General features: G+C 38.5%; 6 protein-coding genes and 1 long non-coding RNA gene across 9 annotated transcripts in view; 1 reads left to right on the top strand and 6 right to left on the bottom strand.

Annotated features, from left to right (window-relative positions):
- Positions 1-2,611, bottom strand: part of LOC104793423 (polyadenylate-binding protein 3) — a 5,833-nt gene extending 3,222 nt beyond the window's left edge. For 2 of the 3 annotated variants that reach the window (XM_019226853.1, XM_019226852.1), the window contains exons 1-6: positions 2,194-2,611; positions 1,323-1,873; positions 1,149-1,238; positions 826-1,065; positions 297-518; positions 6-220 (exon numbers count right to left, since the gene is read on the bottom strand). In XM_019226853.1, coding sequence (XP_019082398.1) covers positions 6-220; positions 297-518; positions 826-1,065; positions 1,149-1,238; positions 1,323-1,873; positions 2,194-2,434 — 1,559 coding nt within the window. In that variant the 5' untranslated portion in view covers positions 2,435-2,611. The remainder of the gene's footprint in view (positions 1-5; positions 221-296; positions 519-825; positions 1,066-1,148; positions 1,239-1,322; positions 1,874-2,193) is intronic. The other variant, XM_019226854.1, reaches the window with a different exon arrangement.
- LOC109133384 (F-box/kelch-repeat protein At2g44700-like) lies at positions 3,077-3,811 on the bottom strand. The gene has a single exon (XM_019246446.1). The coding sequence runs from the start codon at positions 3,809-3,811 to the stop codon at positions 3,077-3,079; it is 735 nt and encodes a 244-aa protein (XP_019101991.1).
- On the bottom strand, positions 4,548-6,571 carry LOC104793422. The gene is made up of 3 exons (XR_769291.2): positions 5,418-6,571; positions 4,931-5,128; positions 4,548-4,819 (listed from the first exon to the last, which is right to left on the bottom strand). It is a non-coding gene; the product is annotated as an uncharacterized LOC104793422 (long non-coding RNA).
- On the top strand, positions 12,043-15,159 carry LOC104793421 (citrate synthase, mitochondrial-like). The gene is made up of 13 exons (XM_019246445.1): positions 12,043-12,165; positions 12,247-12,289; positions 12,383-12,417; positions 12,471-12,509; positions 13,017-13,067; positions 13,760-13,808; positions 13,878-13,935; positions 14,179-14,281; positions 14,376-14,404; positions 14,684-14,777; positions 14,862-14,932; positions 15,007-15,058; positions 15,151-15,159. Exons 1-13 carry the CDS (start codon positions 12,043-12,045, stop codon positions 15,157-15,159), a joined length of 756 nt encoding a protein of 251 aa, XP_019101990.1.
- LOC104699446 (F-box/kelch-repeat protein At2g44700-like) lies at positions 15,860-17,951 on the bottom strand. The gene has a single exon (XM_010414750.2). It carries the CDS (start codon positions 17,490-17,492, stop codon positions 16,374-16,376), a length of 1,119 nt encoding a protein of 372 aa, XP_010413052.1. The 5' UTR covers positions 17,493-17,951; the 3' UTR covers positions 15,860-16,373.
- LOC104699445 (F-box/kelch-repeat protein At2g44700-like) lies at positions 19,066-20,190 on the bottom strand (the record flags this gene model as incomplete). The annotated part of the gene is made up of 1 exon (XM_010414749.2): positions 19,066-20,190. A coding segment is annotated over one exon (1,125 nt), but the record flags the coding sequence as incomplete, so codon positions are not given.
- Positions 21,015-22,358, bottom strand: LOC104793418 (F-box/kelch-repeat protein At2g44630-like). Its single transcript, XM_010519772.2, has one exon. It carries the CDS (start codon positions 22,294-22,296, stop codon positions 21,211-21,213), a length of 1,086 nt encoding a protein of 361 aa, XP_010518074.1. The 5' UTR covers positions 22,297-22,358; the 3' UTR covers positions 21,015-21,210.

Below are 22,498 nucleotides of genomic sequence, written 5' to 3'. Positions count from 1 at the left end.
TTCCCCTTGATCCAGCCGCTCTCTTTGCACTAGAAGATGGGGCCCGAGATCCAACGCCTCTAGCACTCCGAGAGGAAGGAAGGCTACGGGGTGGAAGACGAGCAAATGAACTCCTTCCAGACCGTCCAGTCCCATGCCTAGACCGCTGGTCTGAGCGACTGGACTGCCTGCTTTTACCTGCTTGCTGAAGTGGTCTAGATAAGCGTGCTCTCACTTTTGCCTAGAAATATAAAAGAGAATTAGAAAGCAAAAATAATACTTGCGTGGATATGGATAAGGAATTAAAATATGAATACCTTGTCCTCCCCTTCGCCTAGCTCTGAGTTGTTGATGAATTTGGCACAGCTCATAGCAGCATCATGAGTATCAAAAGTTACAAAGCCAAAGTCTTTCCTCCTTGCTGATGGCATATTGCGAGCAAGCTCAATCTTTTCTAGTTTACCATATCTTTTCAGAAGGTCTCTAACACGTTCTTCATTCCATGAAGGTGACAGACCATCAATGAAGATAGTCTTAACCTGTAACACCAGTAAATAAGTGGAATTAAGTACTATGAGCAGATAGATATAATAGATTCATCAACAATCAATAATCCAGAATCTAGCATGTCGTTAGAGCCAGAAGGAAAATGTATTCTGAGTCTGTTTTCATTATTGGTTTTGACATTATTCTAAGTAACCATCCAGAAACGGTAAAATAAAACCTACTATCCTGCAAAGAGAAAAGGTGGCAACCACACCTCCCCCTTTAAACTCCTCCATCGCTCTACAGAAGACATGGTAGGATGAAAGTTGCAAGAAATAAATGATCCTGCAAAGTGAGTACCTGCGCCATTATCTCATCTTCTGGGTCTAAGAAAGAATCAGCAAAAGAGACCTTTGCAGGCTTCTCAACTCCAAACAGCACATCTTTCTTGAGGAGACGTTTGTGAGCATCCGTGGCATCTGAGCGAGAAGAGAATTCCAAGAAGGCATACCCTCGATTCATGTTGACATTGTTGCTGTCCTCTACCAACGTTATATCATCCACATTCTCAACTCCATAGTGTTTCAGCTTCTCCCTCAACTGGAACAACAACAAATACCTGATGGTCAGGATATCCACGTACTGTGGAGTTGGGTTTAATTGGCATATCTACGGACACTTACAGCTTCTAGGGTCCATGTCTTGCATATGTTACCAATGAAGAGGGTGTCATTATCCTGGCTTGCAGTTACACCACACTTTTTACCATTGATCTGCAGTCCCAATGACCAAGATCATGATATAGAATGTAAAGCTACACAAACTCTCCATCAAATACTAAAGTGTAGACAATTTACCATTGGGCTTTTAAGCTCTTTAACAGCTCGTTTTGCCTGTTCCACAGTTGCAAAACGCAAGAAAGCAGAACCCTTGCTCTTCTTTGTCTGAGGATTCTTCAAAATCCTAATATCAGTCACCTCGCCAACATGACCAAACACTTTCTTCAAGTCGTCCTCGGTAGCACCTCTGTCCAAATTTCCAACAAATATTTCGAACTCCTTACGCTTACGTCTATCATGGAGAACATCATGATGCTCTTCTTTTTCCACATCGACAGTGTCTCCTCCATGTTTGACATCTTCATCGGCATGCTCATCATCATGCTCACTCTCAAGCTCCTCCGGACCATCTCCAATCTCGTCCTCAAACTCACCAGCTTCCTCCTCGACCTCAATCTCCTCGTGCACTTCTTCTTCCTCCTCGTTAACCAACTCAATATCATCCTGTCCCAATTCTCTCTCTTCAAACTCCTCCCCCCCATATTCTTCAGCCTCATACTCTGGTTCATTGTCATCTAAATCCAATCTTTCATCTTTTCCGAAATCATCCACAGAATCCTTTATCTCCTCTGCGAGCAAAAGCGAGTAAAACATCTAATACTATTTCGAGGTACCCTAAAGTTTGTTCAGAGTTAACAACCCCAGAAGATAACGTCTATCTTCCACAGAATCTAGAACAATTATCATCCATATTAAATCCAAACATTCCATAGTCAGATACAATTATTCTTATTCTGTTAATCTCTATGGTCAGATATGTAGGTAGTCTAAAAAGTCACAAACTTTCGTCAAAGCTAGACTTAGATCCATCAAAAACAATGAAACGATACTACGAGTAAACTAGATAATCCCAATATAAAACGAATCAAAATTTTCAAAAAAAACTTACTTTTGGACGGAACAACATCATTCGGATTAGCTGCAGCTACAGAATCATCAATTGGATTCTCTTCCTCCAAAGTTTTATCTACCTCCTTCGCTTCCACAGCATCGGAGCCAGATAGCTCACCGATATTAACAGATTCTTCATGGGCAGATTCCATCGGTGTACTCTGAGCCTTGACCGCCGATCTCGTTAGCCTCCCGCCTCTTCTCGCGGCGCCTCCTCTCTTCACAACCTTCGGTGGCATCGCTATCGTATGTTCTCTTACCAAAACAGGACAGATTAACCCAATTCGAAGAACAAAGAACAGAGCAAGGCCACACAATTGTCGGGATCGAACAACCCCTAGCTCAGCGGATCAACAATGGTATTGAACTCGAGATAGAGAGAAGGAAACCCTAATTAACGGAGAGATGATAGCCTGCGCTTGTTGGACTAAAAATAAATTAATATATATATATATATATATATATATTATTCCTTATTAAAAAAAGACGTGGCTTTCAAGCTTTTATTTCGTTGTTTGTAAACCTAAAACGGTACGAAATATGGGATTTTGGCCCAAATTAATATTCTACGCGTTAATGGGCCTTTTTACTCAATATAGTTTGACCGAGTTTTTCAAACAGAGCACGATGAAAGTGAAACAGAACAAGATTAATGAATAAAGCGAGATATGAAGAAGTAAAAGCAGTAGCACACTCATAATCATGTAAAGAAACTATATTATAATTCATCAGTTTCATGAAAGAGATAGGCAATACTGCAATCAATATAGCCTAAGTAAGTTGACAAGGTTCTGCAGTTACATTACATGAACCCCTTCTTGGCTCCTATTATTCTACACCAAAGAGAAAGTAATACTCTAGACGTTCACCATCAACAATGTCTAAGCCGAAACGGACAGACAACAACGCATTATATAGCAATGAGGAACAATCCCGAGAAGTTGAGAGGGTTCTGCAGCTCCATGAATCCCTACATGCAAACCAATCATTGTACACCAAATCTCTTTGCTTTCACGATTAACAGGACTTGGTTTCTCCCATAGAATTGCCAACTTCCCATAGTATTCAGCTATTCCAACGCATTGAGATTTGCCAAGATCAAAACCATAAACCACCCTCCATATCATCAGTTGAGTGTCATACCACATTAACCCGAATCTAGAGAAGTAAAGGTAGAGCACATTGTCAATCACGCACGTTCCTGAATGCCGCCAATTATCTTTAGGCATCTCAGATCTCTGACAAGAACCATCTCTAGTATCGTACGAGGCCATACCTTCACGAGGACATAGGACATAGAGCATAAACCTGCGGAGAGTGTACCAGTAGACGTATAAGGGACGACGAGAGATTTCGTCCAAGAAGAAGATATAAAGAGAATTTTTTCCGAGTAAAGATCGAGTCTCGTGAATCTCAGGCGAGAGAACAAGACTCCTCATCTTCTTGGAGACGCAACAGAGGATTGGGTAAAACCGTTTTGGTACGCGGGCTAAGACGTTCAAAACCATGTCCAGTGGCAGTGACAAAAGCGATATTGGCGATGACAATGAAGACGACGGTGGTTGGTTGGTTTTTCGCGGTCGTTCGTCGGCGTTAGAAGCGGCGAGGTTTGACATCGAGTTTAGTTTGAAGGAGAAGATTAATGGAGAGAATTCAAGAAATCTTTCACAGCAATTGAGAGATTTTTTAATTCAATTTTGGTTTCGGTTATATATCGGCTATATAGCCAAAAACAAAACAAAAACCGGTTTCTTTTTTTCTCCGATTCAATTTTAATCGGTTAAATCCGGTTTATAATATTTTGTTCGTTTACGCAGTAGATGTTAAGTCTTTCTTTAGTATATAATGAGCGGCAAAAGATTATGTCTAATTATAGAATGTAACTCAAGAATTTAATGATCTGTTACTTTGTTGTGTTTTTGAGCTGCGTTTTATATACACTGAATAGCTCCAACAACAATGAATACAGTATACCGCAACAACAATGACTAAATCGAGAGTTGAAAAGAACAAGTGAAGTGAGTGAACTTTTCAAAGGGATCGAGGTTTAATTCAATTTGGTTTTGCTTATATAAGCCAAAATCCAAATTCCGGTTTATTTCTTCTCCCTAACAGTTTTAGTCGGTTAAATCCGGTTTATATATGTTGTCTTAGACTTTTCAACTTTCAAGAGTTTTTACAACATTGTATTTGCAAGATGTCCAAATCTGGTGTTCCATCCGGTTCCGGTACCGCGGTTAAACTAATTTGTTTTCAGATTTTCTTGGTTAGTATAATGTAGAAACAAAAAAATCAGAGTATTATTCGGTTTAAGAGTTTTTATTTGAATCGGTTTAGTAAACCGTACTGATGTATCCACAATATGTCTCTCGTGTTTAACACTAAAAGAGAAAGACAATGCTCCTGCAATCTATATACGCCTCTAGGAACAATAACTAACTGCAACCAGACCAGCATAGGCTTTGGTTTGTCAAACTCAACTGCCTCTGATCAAACAAAATGCAACAAGGTTTGTTGCAACAAATGCAATTGCCATCTGGATACCTCCAGCTTCTTTGTTCCAACGAGTCATGGAAGATATTGACATGGTATGGCTGGTTCTTTTATTTCTAGGTTTTTATGATCTACAAGGTTTTAAATAGAAAATTTACAAATCACACTCTAGTCTTTCTGTAGAAGCAAAAAGTAAATTAAGTTCGTTGGGCAACTCAATAAAGATAAAAATAAAAAGGAACCTGTCAGACCACCGTGCGAACACCCCGGCCAGGTAGAACCGAGCCGAGTAACGATCCTCGACAGCATCAGATGCGTCCTAAGACTATCGTTGGCCATCAATAACGCTCTGGTCGCACGGTCGTGGTTCATCAACCAGGGTTAAGGGGCCTGTCTCCTTAGAAATCAAGGAAACAGAGGTACGTCCTATAGGAAAGATCCTGTTCAAGTAAGGTCGTGACCATTGTTGCTTTGTGACCATATATAAACAACTCAGTTTCCTCATCAGCTTCTCGATGTGGGATCTAAACACTAATAAGAAAAACAATAACGGGCTAATTTGTCCAAAAAAACCTAGGCCTATTCATTTTAAATAAAGTCCTTTAATGATTTTAATATATAGTACCACCAACCAACCACACTGAAGAAAAATAGAAAGGATGGATTATATACTAACACTTTGTACGGCCAATACTACTACATTTGCATGATTGGAGAAGGTAAGATTACCTCATGCTTCCAGAAGTGCCTTTTAACGGCTCGAGCAGTATCATAAGGATACAGACCATAGACATTTAACCGTTAGTCTTATTATTATTACTCAACTTGTTCTTCCACCGTGCTGCAAATTCCCTTTTCTTTCTCGAATCTGGCATGTGAAGGCGCAGTGTTAGAACTCCATTGAATAATTTGTTACCCAAAGGATAATTTGAATCTAGCAGAGAAGACAACCAACTCTCTAAAAACTCGTGATAATAATATATAAGATAAAGTGATACACAGTTGTATTCAACTTGCATAGACATCCAACATCAATATATCACTCATGAAAAAACACTAATTATCTTCTTGGTAATAATAAGCTAAATTTACATGAAAGAAATAAGACTGCAAAAGAGAGAAGCTTTAGGAGAGAAAGCTGCTGTTGGAAAGAGAGGATCTCGTATGAAATAACTGATAAGAAGAGACACGTGGGGGTACACGTGACAAGAGGCTAAAAGAGACAGGACGATGCCGCTTCATGTAAAAGAGATTTCTTATATAGAGAGAGAAGAACACACAAGACGAGAAGATTAAAAGATTCATCTTCTTCTTCCGTTCTTCGAGAGAGAGTCTAGTCTCTAGAGATAGAGATGAGATTGAAACAGAGAGCTAGTGAGAGAGTTCTGGTTTTTTTTGGGTTATTTCTTCTCTTCTACTTCTTCTTCTTCTTTCTTGTTCATGTATCTCGAATTGGGGTTAATTCGAGGGTGAGAGTGAGTGGAATCTTAATCACCTTTGTAAAAAAAAAAACACAAGTGCTCTTGATTGATTACAGTGAAAGATCGTAAGGAGGGTAAATTCGTCATTTAATAAAAGGGTTGTGAACTCTCCTTGGGAATTAAAAAAAGAAATTTACGAAACGTTGCGTTGAAGGGAGACCTTTTGAATTCCTTAAAAGTTTTTTTACTTTCCTTCTCGCTGTGGTCTCTTACCAGTAAAAAGTGCTAGTACTGTGATCGGCAACAAAAAAAAATGAGTGAGAGAAATCGACAAAATGTGATGGTGGAGATACAGAGAGAAGCAATGGACCCTAACATATTTCGAGATCGGGATGCCGCTTGGAGAAGGCAAATTTGGCAGAGTCTATATATATATATATATATATATATCTGCTCGACAAGTTAAGGTAAACTCTCTCTCTCTGTTTCCCTTCGATTAAAGTGTAGAGATTTATGTCAATTTACATAGAGTTGTGAACTCATGGTGTTGTTCATGTTATTAATGTCATCATAATAATAATACACACTCAGGGCGACAGGAGAGATTGGAAAATTGCTAACTTTGGGTGGTCAGTTCAGTCAAGTAACAAACAATGTGTGTGTGGAACCTTAAGATTACTTACTTGGGCACATGGGATGGTTGAAAAACAGAGATCATGATCAAGCAGTTGATTAACTGTACTTTTAGGTATGTTGTGTGTGTTACGAGTTTCTCTACCTACGGGCACCCTTCATTCGAAGCCGAGAGCCAAAAGGATACATTCACGAGGGTAAGGAGACGACTAGACTCTTTTTTTTTAATCTTTGTTGAAAATGGCAGAAGAAACTTAGACCTCAGCTCCTGATGAGCTTGTACTAATTTAATTGGTATGTAGAATTCTTCAGATCCATCTGAATTTTCCTACTAGTCCAAATGTTTCAGCATTGGCCAAAAATCTCTTTATCAGTCAGGCATGTTAGGTACACCCTGTAAGTGTATGTGGGCAAGCTAAAGTTGAAGATGAAGTTCAGGAAGCTGTACAAAATATGTCTGCACAAGCTTCTGTCTCGGCACAGGCGGTTGATGTATGCACAAGCGTCTGTCTGATAAAAGAGCATCAGAGGCTTGTTGATTTTGTTTGTATGTCTTGGTTTTGAAGATTTATGAAGATATACTTAAGACACGTTTTGGGATATTACTTGGAGGTAAAGCACGAAGAAAAAGGAAGCTTGAAGATATTTAGAAGATTTAATGGAAAAGGGAAATATTCGTTAAACAAAGAATAAAGTTAAATGGAATATTTCCTCTTGATTTTAGGAAAGTTGTTAGCCTTGGGAGAGGTACGAAATCCCTTAAATATAGAAGGTCTAGGACTTAGAAACTTATCTCTTTAGAACGTGAAAAAGAAAGGAAAAACCTTGTATGCCTTTTGGCATATTTGGGGGAAAAGGGTGAGGGTTTTTGTTTCTAAGTGAGAGTCATGGGTGTAGATCAGTGTTGTTGATCTTAGGGATCTCTTAGTGGGTTGGGAATAGATTGGGAACAAGCTAAGAAAAGATTTTTGGTTTGTGTAAGTCCAATATTAAACACTAACTGTAATTGTGCTCAAGAAATATTACCAACAAAGTTTGAGGACGTAGGCATTTGCTAAACCTCGTTAAAAATTGTGTGTCTCTTGTCTCTTCTACACTAACACACCCAAGCTAAATCATTATTACCAACAGTGTGACTAGTTAGTTATTAAGCATTAACAACTTATAGTTGTTTCAAAATCTGTTGCCGCTCCCTCGTTAAAGAGGATCATCTCTCAGACATGACTCTCCATTGATAAGATCATGCAACATCGATCCGTGGATTTTGTCAAGAAAGAACGCACCACACCAACAAAACAACAACATTCATAATCTTCCATTCTCTGCTTCTTGCAATGATTTCATTCTTTCTGTTGCCTGAGAATTGGGTAAGGAGATTATCAGATAGAACTTTTGAACACAAGGCTGTAAGCTCTCATGCATCACCTAGTAAATGTGTTTCTCTATTAAGTCAATATTTATAAAAGAAAATTGTGATATATAGTTTTGGAACAATAAAATTTGTCAAAATCTGTATATGTTGTTACTTGTTGTGTAGGAGCAATGGATGGATGGTCATCGTGCGTGATGGAGTCTCTCATGTCTCGTGTATGGCAAAGAATCCGAATTCACTCAAGGGAATCGATGGAGTTAAGTAAGTATATGCATATATGCATTAGTTGGTTTGATGATGATGATTTTTGATTTACTTGGTTTTTCATATGATTTGATGATGATGATTTTTGATTTACTTGGTTTTTCATATATATATGCATATATGCATTAGTTTTGTAGTATTAAAGCACAAGGACTTGCTCAAAGTTTGGTCATCTGTGTAAAGCTGTCCGTTATAACTTATACGATTTGTTCTAGAAGAAGGTAAGCTCTCATCACAACGAACTATCTAATCTAAGGGTGATGGATTTGTTTATACAGTACGATTTTTTTTTTTTTTTTTTAAAAAGAAAACAAATAATAAATAGAAAATGAAATAGGAAAAATAGCGTTAACATAAATATCTCTAGGCTCTATAGGCTCTAGGCTAACGGTCTCATAAAGAATTTACCAAACAAAAGAAAAGTGGATTTTGCGAAAGAAAGAAAAGGAAATTGCCAGCTGGACATTGTGGGTTTAATGATGACCGTTAAAACATGAATACTTTAGATCTCGACCGTCTATAAAGAAAAGGAAATATTGCCAGCTGGACAAAAGAGTCAAAGTTGGTTTGACTACCGACTTAATCTCACCCGTTAAAACATGAATAAGATTAGATCTGGGCCGTCTATAAATATAATGCGCTCTCTCATTCACACCTATCTTCCTCACTATTTTGTTTCTTCGTCGTTCTCATTCATCTCTGTAGTAAAGTCTCTTAGCTTCTTCTTCTAAACTAGTCTCTGATGTTCTTTTCTGAGTCGATCCTAGGGTTTGGTTTATAACTTTGTGTTCTGTTTTTATTCTTCTAGGTTTTGGATGATGTTTTTCTCAATCAGTGATGATATCGGCTTTGAATTTTGATGGACACGAACTAGTCTTTGGTGTCTTTCTTTGAATCGATCATTGTATTTTCACTTGCTTGTTTTTTTTTTAGGGTTTGGTTTATAACTTGTTGTTCTGTTCTTTTTCAGGTTTTGGATGATGCTTTTCTCAATCGATGATGAAGGCTCCGATGGAAACGCTTCTTCTATGTGCCACGCCTTCAGGGGTTTTTTTCCTCTTGACTCTCCAGTACAGCATCTTCACTCGTTCGTTTCGTTCTTCTAAACTAGTCTTTCTTTTTTTATTTATTTGAATCGATCATTGGGTTTCTAGGGTTTGGTTTCTTCTAACTTGTTGTTCTGTATTTTTTGTTTCTTTTCAGGTTTTGATGATGATGATGGCTTTGATGGACACACGAACTAGTCTCTGGTGTCTTTCTTTGAATCGATACAGTTGCTTTTTTTTTTTTTTTTTTTTTTNTTTTTTTTTTCTAGGGTTTGGTTTTTTTAACTTGTTGTTCGGTTTTTCTTTTCAGGTTTCAGGTATTGGATGATGCTTTGATGGATCAGTGACGGCTATGATGGACACGCTTCTTCTGTGTGCTACGTCTTCTTTGGTTTTGTTCTTCCTCTTATGTCTTAATACTTCTTTTACTTTTTTTCTATATAAAAGTGAATTAACATCTCAGTCTCTCTTTTGATGCAGATCGTGTATTCGTGTGATGGCTTTGACTGATCCTGGTCACTTTCATTCAATGTTGCTCTTCAGGGTTTGGTTTCTAAGTTTCTAAATTGAATCGTTCAAGGCTTTTTTATTATGTTCATGTTATATTTACTTCTTTGCTATGTTATTTCAGGTATTGGATGATGCTTTGATCGATCAGTGATGGCTTTGATGGACACCTTCTTCTCTGTCCTACGTCTTCATTGGTTTTGTTCTTCCTCTTTAAGTCTTAATACATCTTTTACTTTTTTCTTCTATATATACGTGAATTAACATCTCAGTCTCTCTTTTTGATGCAGTTCGAGGAGGTTCAAATAGAAAACATTGTGGGAGTTAAACTTTCAGGTTTAAACATTATGATTTATGCTCAGTTTAATACCTTAATATTGACTATTTTTGTCACTCTGTTTCTTGTGTGTTCCCAGATGTTTTTGCCGTGTACACACACATTCAGATGAGAGATGCTCCACAAATTCTTTCCTAGACGAGAGGAGAGTTTGTTCTTATGCTTTGGAGGCTCCACCCGCTTCTGAATTGTCACACCTCCTCGGCTCTTCCTACAGTTTGATTTTACTTACTTGTCCTTGTGTTGTTATTTGTAGATTCTGGTTGCTGATGATCCTATTATGATGATCGCTTTCACTGATTTGTTCTCCCTCCTGATATTTTACTTTGGTTTTTTTCTTTTCTTTCTAGTTACTTACTAATTACAGTACTTGGTTGTTTTTGTATTGCTTTGTTGGTTTGATGCAGAACGTCGTCACTGTCCAGGCACTAGGATTGCTTTGTTGAATTGAACTTTATCTTCTCGTGTAGAATCAGGTAAGGTGCGGTGGTGTGTGACATTCTTCTACGGTATGATTTATATAACTTTTCCTTGTGTTGTTGGAGATTCTATGATGATGGATGATTCTATGGTCGATATCGCTGATTTGCTTCTTTTTTCTAACGTCTATTAGGGTTTCTGCTACTAAGTATGGGCTCCTCTGATGCACAAGGCTGGTCATGTGGTTTATTTCAGGTACTTCCTCCTCTTTCCCTTTGGTATATGTCTGCTATTTTAAGTTTTGGATTGTGCCACATCAGGGACTTTTCAAACATGATTTGGGAGTTTTAAAGAGAAAACATTGTGTAATTTACATGTCAGTCTCTCTTTTGATGCAGATCCTCGAGGCACCATGTTGACATTTCAGGATCTTACTCTCACTTGTAAGATCAGTTTCTCTCATCTCTCTATCTCTGTTTTGGACACTCTGTTTTGTTCATTGAATAACAAGAAAGTTAGAGAACTTAGAGAGATAACACAAAGAGATTACATTTTATTTTCGGATCTCTAGAATACTTTCTTACAACACACACATCATACTTATACTACTTCTACTAGTTGCACCTCCCACATGTTCCCATACTTAAGACCATCATGACTCTTACACATTAGACCACACTCCTAGTTACTAACCCTTACACATCATAGGTTTGCTTTCTTACACAAGCCACACTACTATTACAACAACTCTCTTAGCTAGGCTTTAACCAAACAAATGACTAAGTCACAACACAACTTTCTACTTTGTCTTTGTTGCAGATTTAATCAAGAACTCAATTCTCAACACACCTGGATTACTCTGTGGGAGTTTAACTTTTTCAGGTTTAACATTATGCTTTCTGCTGTGTTTAACTTTCACGTTACCTTAATATTGTTGATAATCTGCTTCTTGTGTTTCCCAGATGTTCGTGCTGTGTACACACACATTCAGATGAGAGATGCTCCACAAATTATTTCCTAGACGAGTAATTGTTCTTAAAATTTGTCCTTTTTAATTTGTTTAATTTTTGTTGTACGCTTAAAACTGAAAATATACCTCTCTCTTGGATGCAGATCGTGGATATTTTCTCGTCTATCATCTGTTTAGAGGTAAGGTTACATCTTCTTTTTTCCCGTAATGACTTTCAGAGATTTGCTATTGTTGGTGATGTATATATGATTTGTTCTCATGTGTGTTCTTATTTTGTTTTCCAGATTCTTTTTTTGTTGCAGTATATGGAGAAACACTTATGCTGAATTATTGTAGCTAAACTTGATGAAGATGTGATCAGGTTTCCTTCTCCTTATCTCTGTTATGGTTACCTCTGTATTTCATGGAGATGTTATTAGGTTTCCTTCTCCTAATGACTTATGCTTAATTATTGCAGATGGACTTGATGGAGAGATTTGTTCACTGGTATCTGGAGACCAGCGAGAGGTAAAATTTGCAACTTTGGTTTCTTCTTGAAATTATTTTTACAATTCAAACAGACTAAGTGATTTTGCTATACTGATTCAGGTGGGTGAGGCTGAACAGCTAGTTTCTCTGGTGATTGTCATTGGTATGATTCGTTTCCAGCTTCAGTCTGTTGGCATATATATTCTGTTTTTGCTTGCCCTAATCATATACTTGGATTGTAATGTTTTTTTTGCAGGAGCTACTAACAAGCCACAGGAGTTGGATGATGCAGTGCTTAATTAGGAGATTCACCTATTCCTTACGTTTCTTTCTTCCTCTTGCAGGTACTGTTTCTCGATGCTACTTCTTTAGGCGCTCTCAAGGTTTCCTTGCTCTAAACACATCTCTACAATTTGCTTCTGAATTTTCACTTTGGTTTGGTCGTCTTTGTTTCCTTCTAGTTACATCATGTTACTAATTACTTGTCGTTTTTGTTTTGTTGGTTTAGATTTGTGACAAGAGGATCCAACTTCCAATCATCGCTCCACCAGCTTCTGAACTTAAACTCCTCCTACGGTTTGATTTTACTTTACTTGTTTGGTCTCTCTCTCTCTCTCAATTTAATTACTTTTCTTCTTACTAATGCGTTTCTGCTTTTTATTCTTTGATTTGATCCCCTAATTAAAGTAATTTTCTTCGTTTTGCAGGCTGTTTTTGGAAGCTTATTATTTATGATCCCATCATCTCCGCTTCTGAATTTACACTACGTCGCCTCCTACGGTTTGATATTTTTTTGTTTTACATTTCCTTCTGTTGTTTGTAGATTCTGGTGGATGATGCTATTATGATCGATCGCTGATTTGGTTTTTGTTCTTTTAAATGTCTCGCAGGGTGCGGTGCGTCTGCAACTAAGTATGGGCTCCTCTGATGTGATGCACAAGGTATCTATTTCCTCCTCTTTCCCTTTTGGTATATGTAAGCTATCTCTTTTCTTATTATTATTTTTTTTTAAATACAATTGACTGGATTTTGAGTTTTGGACTGTGACTAATCAGGGACTTTTCAAACATGATTTTGATCTTTCTTATTGGATGTTTCAGTTTTCAAGTGAAAACATCTCTGTGTCTCTTTGATGCAGATCCTCGAGGCTCGAGGCAATGGGGATCTTTCTTTTTTTTTTTACTTGTCCTTCTAATGTACTAGATTCTTCTTGATCTTATGCAGTGCCATCCTTGGTAAAAAAAATATCATTTCAGTTATGCTTCTCTTTGACTTCAAAATGGGTGTATGATTTTACAATGTCACTGTGCTTTTTATGGCTTCTTGAAATTGTTTTTAAAATTCAAACAGACTTAAGTGATTTTGCTGTACTGATTCAGGTGGGTGAGGCTGAATAACTAGTCTCTGGCGATTTTCATTGGGCTTGTCTCGTGTTTGATGCTAATCCATTGGGTTGGGTGATCTGATCTATGCGTTAACCAAGGGGGCAACAATCCATCCGGTTAGATGGCTTCAGATGCAAGTTTTGTTGTATTTTTCCTGTGTGATCATCTAGTTTTTTGAGCTTTAATTTGCGTCTCAACCTCATTCCAACTAACCTTCTTCATATGCAGGTTTGATTTGTTTTTTGTAGTCCAATTATGATGGAGGGAGCATTGCATTCCCAGTGGTTCTTGTCACAGGTAATTTTAATTTGTTTCACTTAACATATATGAGAAATTTTTATAATTGACTCTTATTGTTTGATGCAGTCTGCAGATGCTATGATGCCAAATTAAATTACTCAGCCGCTGCAGGGTTTGTTCTCAGGTCAGACCTCTATTTCAATTATTATTATGCCAAAAACTATTGATATGACCTCCTGATGATTTTGTCCTTGTTTTTGCATGTCTCTATAGGTGATGAACTTGATTGATTGGGGATGTTAAAGGCTATAAATAATGGTACACGACATGATTGACCCAGCAGGTGAGTTCTAACTCTGTATCTATCTATGCAAGCTAGATCCAAATGCTTTACTTAACTTGATTTTTGAATTTGGTGTATGCATAGTAGTACTAAAATGCTGCTTGAAAGTCAGACACCTAATGTGGTGATCGTTACACCTACCTGTGTTGATTTGATTGCTGCACAGGTGACAAGAGGTGGAAGACAAGTGAGTGGAAGTTTCAATCTATGACATTGTGGTGTGGGTGATGTCATACCTCTCAACATTGGCAATCAGGTGGGTGATCTGTTCTCTGGTTTAGCTGGGCCACTCTAAAGTCTGGCTATTCAGGTATTCTCTCTTGTATTTATCTTGAATAACTGTTGCTTTATGGTCATTCTTTGCTTTATGGTCTTTTACTTGTATCTTTATAAGCCAACCAACAAGACTGATGAAAGTTTAATCCAGACCTCAAAGTTTGGTCTATCAGTCTCATAGCTTCTAGTAACTAGTACCGCCATAAGAGATTTCGATGACTAATTTGTTTTTCCCTTCTCCTAGTTAACGTTGTATTGTCACGGGGACAGTCTACTAAATATCTCATGTTGACCTCGTCTGATTTGTCTGCAGATTGTTCCGAGGATATGGTCACAGTGTTGTGCGCAAATCTGATCCAAGATATGTTTTCCAAAGACATTCACCTGATGAGCCTCTTTTCCAGCTGGTACTTTTTTTATTTCCTCTTTTCTGTTGCGCTCTCAAAATTCTATCCATGTCAAGTGGCTTACAAATCCTTCTTACTATGTAGGTGTCAAAGCTTTACGGAGTTGTGCCACACATTGGGGTCTTGCTGAACCACTATGGTCTAACAGAAACAAGGTAAGAAGCAGATATCTCTTCTAAAGTATCATTGCGCAGTTACTCAAAAATACATAACATTGTGCGTTTTATAGGTACCACACCGTGCTCTTTGGTGTTTCAAGGAGTCTTGCCATCTGCTCTCAGGTATCACTATATTTACAGAACACGCCTTTGTTTCTACACACCATTTGACACAGAACTCATATTCTCTCTATTCTCAATTGTGTTTGGTTCAGCTTAGATGAGTCTCAGGCACATTCATCAGTCAAAAGCCTAACTTTCAGGTCTGCTTTCTCCTATCAAGTATTATAACATGGGAACGAAAATAGTCAAAAACCTATAAAAAACAATTCTATGTCAGCCTGTATGGGTAGCTGCTTGCGATGTAATTTCATCTCTCTTCTCACTTTTGGGACCAACAGATAAAAGTGATACTGTTTTTTAGGACTCATAATTTTTTTCTTAATGCAGAGAAACCCTTGAAGGAGATGTTATGATACTTGACGTACCTCAACTAGTCAGGGAGGTATCAAACATATATCAACAAGCTCGTGTTCTTCTGAATTCTCTGCTTCACCATCTGTAAGTAAAATTCCCAGATTATTTCATTACAATTACAGAATTCTTTTGTCTTCTAACTCTGAGAATCTTTTTGCAAGTGTGGATCGGAGGACCTTGTTGTGTCCATGGCGTTTCTCTTCAACTACTCCCATCTTTGTCAATTAATTTGACTTCCAAGTAAAGGTATACATATTTCATTTGAAAATTCATAAAAAACTGAAAATTCAAGCTGATTCTTGTAAGTGAGTGATGGTTTTTTTAATTTCATGTGTTGCTTGTCTCACTGACTGCAGGGAGATCATCATAAAAACTAGAGACCATGTTCAACTTCAATGAAACCTAAGAAGTACCACAAAGAAGTACATTACATGTACTACCATGTACGCTGATTTGGTGCCTCTCTTTGCAGATGCTTGACTACAATGTACGCGGCAGTGATAGGAGGAGCCTCTCAGACATTTTGTTCTGTTTGGTTTAGTAGATACACAGTTTTGGTTTTCATTTGAATCGGTTTAGTAGACAGGGACAAGAGAAACACATCAACACACAAACTTGCTAACTGCTAATGTACAGTATCTTGCAATTTAGATTAGGTGGAACAGAGCAAGTTGCTGAAACCGCAACGATAATGACTAATTAAAGAGCTGAAGAAGTAAACGCATCAGCACATTCATAATCTTGTAAACAAACCGTATTGATGTATCCACAATATGTCTCTCGTGTATAACACTAAAGGAGAAAGACAATGCTGCAATCTATATGAGCCTCGAGGAACAATACCAAGAAGTTGAGATGGTTCTACTTACAGTCAAATGAATCCTTACTTCACTCCTATCCAAAACAATCATTGCACAGTAGGCAGTACCAAAGAAAGTACTAAGCAACAATAGATCTCGAGTTAACCAACCGACAGACAATGGTGAAAACTAAAGGTGCGAGGAACAATCCTGAGAAGTTGGGAGGGTTCTGCAGCTCCATTGAATCCTTCTTCACTCCTAGCCAAGCCAATCATTCTACACCAAATCTCTTTGCTTCCACGACAAAAATGACTTGGTTTCTCCCATAGAAGCGCCAACTTCCCATAGTATTCAGCCATTGCAACGCCTTGAGCTTCGCCAAGATCCAAACCAAAAACCACTCTCCATAGCCTCAGTTCAGTGTCATACCACATTAAACCGAAACGAAAGAAGTAAACGTAGAGCACATTGTCTATAACACACACTCCTGTGTTCCACCATTTTCCAAAAGGCAACTCAGATGTCTCGCAAGAACCATCTCTAGTATCGTAACATGTCAGGCCTCCAAATAAGCTTACAGCACAAACCTTTCTGTCTAGTGGAGCACCTGTCCCATGAATCCATATGCGACTATCTTCTTCATGGGGACTCGGAGCTCTTTCCCAAGCTTCCGTCTTTAGATCAAAGCTTTCCGCTGTAAGCTCGTCTTCTCTGCATCCTCCAATCACATAGATCTTACCCCCAACTAGTGCTACGCAATTATACGTTCGGTTCACTAGCAAACTAGGTCCTTGACGAACCTTTCCAGATTGGGTGTCAAAGATCCTAAAGCTTGATGAGCGATGATTAGTTCCGGGAATGAAGAACATCTTAGGACCAAAGGCGACGACGGAAGCAGAGCGACGACAAGGCTCGGGAAGGAAAGAGAAATCGACGGAGACGAAGACATTCTCGGTCGTACTGTCCTCAACCCTGCGGAGACTGAACCATTGATAAGTCCGAGTACGCATATATTCTTCATCCATAGTTTCGTCCATGACGCAGATATAAAGAGAATCTTTTCCGAGGGAAGATCGAGTCTTTTGAATCTCAGCCGAGCGAACAAGACTACGCAAGTTCTTGGAGACGCAACAGAGGATTGGGTATAACCGTTTTGGTACGCGGGCTAAGACGTTTAATACCATTTCGCGTGGCAGTGACGTAAACGATGACGGCGATGACATCGGCGGTTGGATGGTTTCTTGCGGTGGTTCGTCGCCGTTAGAAAGGTTAGTCGTCATGGAGTTTAGTTTGAAAGAGAAGACTACAGAGAGATTAAAAAAAGGAAACTTGAGAATGAATAAAAGATTGAATTGCGATTTTTATTCAATCTTTGTTTCTGTTTATATAGCCAACTAACTAACCATAACCATAACCGGTTTATTTAATTCTTAGTTCTTGATCTGAGGGAAACAATCTATGAGATTAAAGAAGAGCATGATTGTTAACATGGTCTTGCATCATAAACCGAGAGTTGAAGTGAGTGAACTTTTCGAAGGAATTGAGGTTTAATTCCAATTGGTTTCGTTTATATAAGCCAAAAACCAAATTCCGGTTTATCTCTTCTCCCTAACAGTTTTAGTCGGTTAAATCCGGTTTATATTTGTTGTCTTACACCTAGATGAGCATGAGACTTAGCTTAAAAGATCAAACTCTGCTACAACTCTCTCTACTACAAGATCAAACTCCTATAATGAAACATACGACTAATCTGCAAATTTTGATCTGCAGGAGTTGTTCATAGAATAAAAAGTACACAAAAAAATATTTTAAATATCTTATATCTCAATTCTCAAAGCTAGAGATTTGAGAGTAAACCATTCAAAGAACATGGCATAAACCAATCTTTCTCTTGAGTCTTTGTAGTAGGTTGTAAAATTACTTTTATTAGCTGCATCCAACACCGCTTTAACGTTCTGAAAAATCATCATCATCATGATCACAACACTTTAGCAGATAGAGCTGCAAAGTATTTGGTCTAATTGTAAAATGTAAATTTGGAGCATCGTAGTTAGCTACCAGTTATGTTTGATTCTTAACATGGTTCTTGATCGCGTATACAGCGAAGAACAATCTTTTAAAAAAACATACTTGTTCTGTGGAGGCAGGATCAAGAAAATTTCATCTTATAGACCACATTATTGATGTGAGATTCCTAACATTCAGGAGACATAACAGATTGGTTCATTATTTTCAACCTAATTTTGATTGCAGTGAAAATATAATGTGGCAAAAGAACCATAATCTCAACCTTTTGATTAGCAATGTTTTCAAAACATCTGCTACTCTGTAACTCAATGGTCTAGCCTATTGTAATCTTCTTGACCCGTACTTGGCCTTTTACTCGTATTAACAAGAGCTGACCGAGTTTCAACTTTGTATTACAAGATGCCCAAATCTGGTTTCCATTGTGTTCCATTTCATCCATCTTTTGTTTTTTTTTTTTAATTATCTTGGTTAAGAAAATGTGGATACCATCAAATATTGAGTATTATTCGGCTTAGTGGATAACACAGTTTTGTTTTCATTTGAACCGGTTTAGTAGACAGGGCAAGAAACACATCAACTCCTATGTAACTGAGTGAATTACAAACACACAAACTTGCTAAGCAAATACTGCAAATTAGATAAGGTGGAACAGAGCAAGAGGCTGAAACCGCAACAATAACATCTCTCGTGTTTAACCCCAAAAGAGAAAGACAATGATGCTGCAATCTATACAGTCAAATGAATCCTTACTTCACTCCTATCCAAAACAATCATTCTACACCAAAGAGAGTGCTAAACATTTATTGTCAACACTAGATCTAGAGTTTAACCAACCGACAGACAATGGTGAAAATTAAAGGTGCGAGGAACAATCCTAAGAAGTTGAGATGGTTCTGCAGTTCCATTGATTTCTGCTTCACTCCAAGCCAAACCAATCATTCTACACCAAATCTCTTTGCTTTCACTACTAACAAGACTTGGTTTCTCCCATAGAAACGCCAACTTCCCATAGTATTCAGCCATTGCAACGCCTTGAGCTTCGCCAAGATCCAAACCATAAACAAATCTCCATAGCTTCAGCTCAGTGTCATACCACATTAAACCGTAACCAAAGAAGTAAACGTAGAGCACATTGTCTATAACACACACTCCTGTCTTCCACCATCTGCTAAAAGACATCTGGGATGTCTCACAAGAACCATCTCTAGTATCGTCACATGTCAGGCCTCGAAAAAAGCTTACAGCACAAACCTTTCTGTCTAGTGAAACACCTGTCCCATGAATCCATATGAGACTTTCTTTGTTATGGGGACTCGGAGCTGTTTCCCAAGCTTGCGTCTTTAGATCAAAGCTTTCCGCTGAAATATCGTTTCCTCTGCATCCTCCGATCACATAGATCTTACCGCCGAGTATTCCTACGCAATTGTACGTTCGGTTCACTAGCATACGAGGTTCTTGACGAACCTTTCCGGATTGGGTGTCAAAGATCCTAAAGCTTGAACTTGAGGAGCCATCATTAGTTCCTGGAATGAAGAACATCTCAGGACCGAAGGCGACGACGGAAGAAGAGCAACGACAAGGCTCGGGAAGGAAAGAGAAATCGACGGAGTCGAAGACATTCTCAGTCGTACTGTCCTCAACCCTGCGGAGATTGAACCAGTGATAAGTCTGAGTCCGCAGATACTCTTCATCCATAGTTTCGTCCACGACGCAGATGTAAAGAGAATCCTTTCCGAGTAAAGATCGAGTCTCTTGAATTTCAGGCGACCGAACAAAACTACGCAAGTTCTTGGAGACGCAACAGAGGATTGGGTATAACCGTTTTGGTACGCGGGCTAAGACGTTTAAAACCATGTCGCGTGGCAGTGACGTAAACGATGACGGCGATGACAATGAAGACGACGGTGGTTGGTTGGTTTTTTTGCGGTGGTTTGTCGCCGTTAGAAACGGCGAGGTTAGTCATGGGAGTTTAGTTTGAAAGAGAAGACTACAGAGAGATTAAAAACGGAAACTTGAGAAGTTGAGATTCGATTCTATTTTTGTTTCTGTTTATATATAGCCAAAAAAACCATAACCGGTTTATATATTTTGTCTTCAACTTATAGCTTATTATTAGAGATAGAACCAGTTTCCAAACCAAAACCCTTTATTATAACGTAACAAGAGTAAAACTCTCAAAGAGAACTAAGTTCTCTCTTCCCTCGGCCTAACCCGATCGAAACCTCCAAAGCACTTCTCTAGCTTGGATGAGTCTTTACAACCTAGTAGACTTCATCTCTATAAACCGTAAATTAAAACCCTATGAGAAAAGGAAATAAGAAAATAGAAATTATCCTAAATAGCAAAATAGAAATATTCGTAACATTAACAAATCTCTCTACTAACAAATCTTTTGTTTCTTAGTCTTTGAAGACAAATTATAGATTTCACATTTTTCTGCAAAATCATCATCATAATTCATCATCACAAGTATTTTACAAATTGTAACTCAAAGTCAAAGCATTAACTCGATGGTTCGTTTACCTGTTGTGTTTTTGAGCTGCACTCTTTATAAAATATGCTAATGCTCCTATCTCCTTTCTTAGTTCTTGACCCTAAGGTAACAATCTATGAGAACCATGATTCTTAACATGATGCAAGCACCTGGATAAATCAAAGGGGTGTAAGCTTGTCAACTCTTAGATCTGCAGGACCAAGAAATTCATCATAACTTGCTATTAATTAGTAATATTTGACAATCACACAAACTTGCTAGGAGAATACTGCAAAATCGATTAGGTGGAACAGAGCAAGATGCTCAAACCGCAACAACAAATGACTAAATCGAGAGTTGAAAGTACTAAACACATTCATAACCTTGAAAACACATTGTACTGATATTAAACATAATGACTAAAAAGCTCATAGAAAGCACTAAAACATCATCATTTACTAAACATCATCATCTATCGTGAACAAGGGATCTCGTGTTTAACCAAGAGACAGACAATGACTCATGTTATAGTCGCGAGGAACAATCCGGAGAAGTTGAGACGGTTCTGCAGTCCCATGAATTCCTGATTCATTTCTATCAAAACCAATCATTCTACACCAAATCTCTTTGCTTTTAGGACAAAGAAGACTTCGATTGACCCATAGAAAAGCCAACTTCCCATAGTATTCAGCCATTGCAACGCATCCAGCTTTGCCAATATCCAAACCATAAACCACTCTCCATAGCATCAGTTGAGAGTCATACCACATTAACCCGAATCTAAAGAAGTAAACGAAGAGCACATTGTCTATAACACACACTCCTCCCTTGCACCATCTATCTTTAGGCAACTCAGGTGTCTCACAAGAACCATCTCTAGGATCGTAACAAGTCATGCCTCGACCAGAGATTAAAGCACAAACCTTCCTGTCTAGTGAAAAACTTGCCGCACAGCTCCATACAAATCTCCCATCTGCCTCAGGAATCGGCGCTGCTTCCAAAGTTTGCGTCTTTAAGTCAAATACTTGCGCTGGAATCTTGTCTTCTCTGTGGCCTCCGATCACATAGATCTTACCGCCGACTAGTCCTACGCTATTGGATTGTCGCTTCACTAGCAAACTAGGTCCTTGACGAAACTTTCCAGATTGTGTATCAAAGATCAAGAGATTTGTTGAGCGAATATGAGTTCCGGGAATGACGAAAATCTCATGACCAACCGCGATGGTTGAAAGAGAGTAACCACAAGGGAACTCGATGGAGTCGAAAACATTCTCATCAGTCGTACTGTTCTCAATCCTGCGGAGAGCGAACCAGTGAGGAGTCTTGGGGTCTGTAGATTTGTCCATGAAGCATATATAAAGCGAATCCTTTCCGAGGAAAGATCGAGTCTTGTGGATCTCAGGCGAGCGAAGTAGACTCCTCAAGCTCTTGCATACGCAACGGAGGATCGGGTAATACCTTCTTGGGACGCGGGCTAAGACGTTCAACACGATGTCGATTGGAAGCGACGAAAACGATGCCGGCGGTGGCTGGTTGGTTTTTCGCGGTGGTTCGCCGCCGTTAGAGACGGCGAGGTTTGACATCGAGACTAGATTAGGAGTGAAGAAGACTCTTCCACAGGAATTGACGAATTGTGGTTTTATTCAATTTGGTAATAACCAATACCCGGTTTATTTCTTCTCCGGTTCAGGTTTATTATGTTAAAACCGGTTTATCTTGAACTTGAAACTCAAAAGGAGCCGAACGTTTGTTTCAACACATTTACATAGATGAGACTTAACCACT

This window comes from Camelina sativa, chromosome 6 (genome assembly GCF_000633955.1).
Source record: "Camelina sativa cultivar DH55 chromosome 6, Cs, whole genome shotgun sequence".
In the NCBI taxonomy this organism is placed as follows: domain Eukaryota; kingdom Viridiplantae; phylum Streptophyta; class Magnoliopsida; order Brassicales; family Brassicaceae; genus Camelina; species Camelina sativa.
The sequence above is the reverse complement of the archived record's forward strand: the minus strand, read 5'-3'. Positions and strand labels throughout refer to the sequence as shown.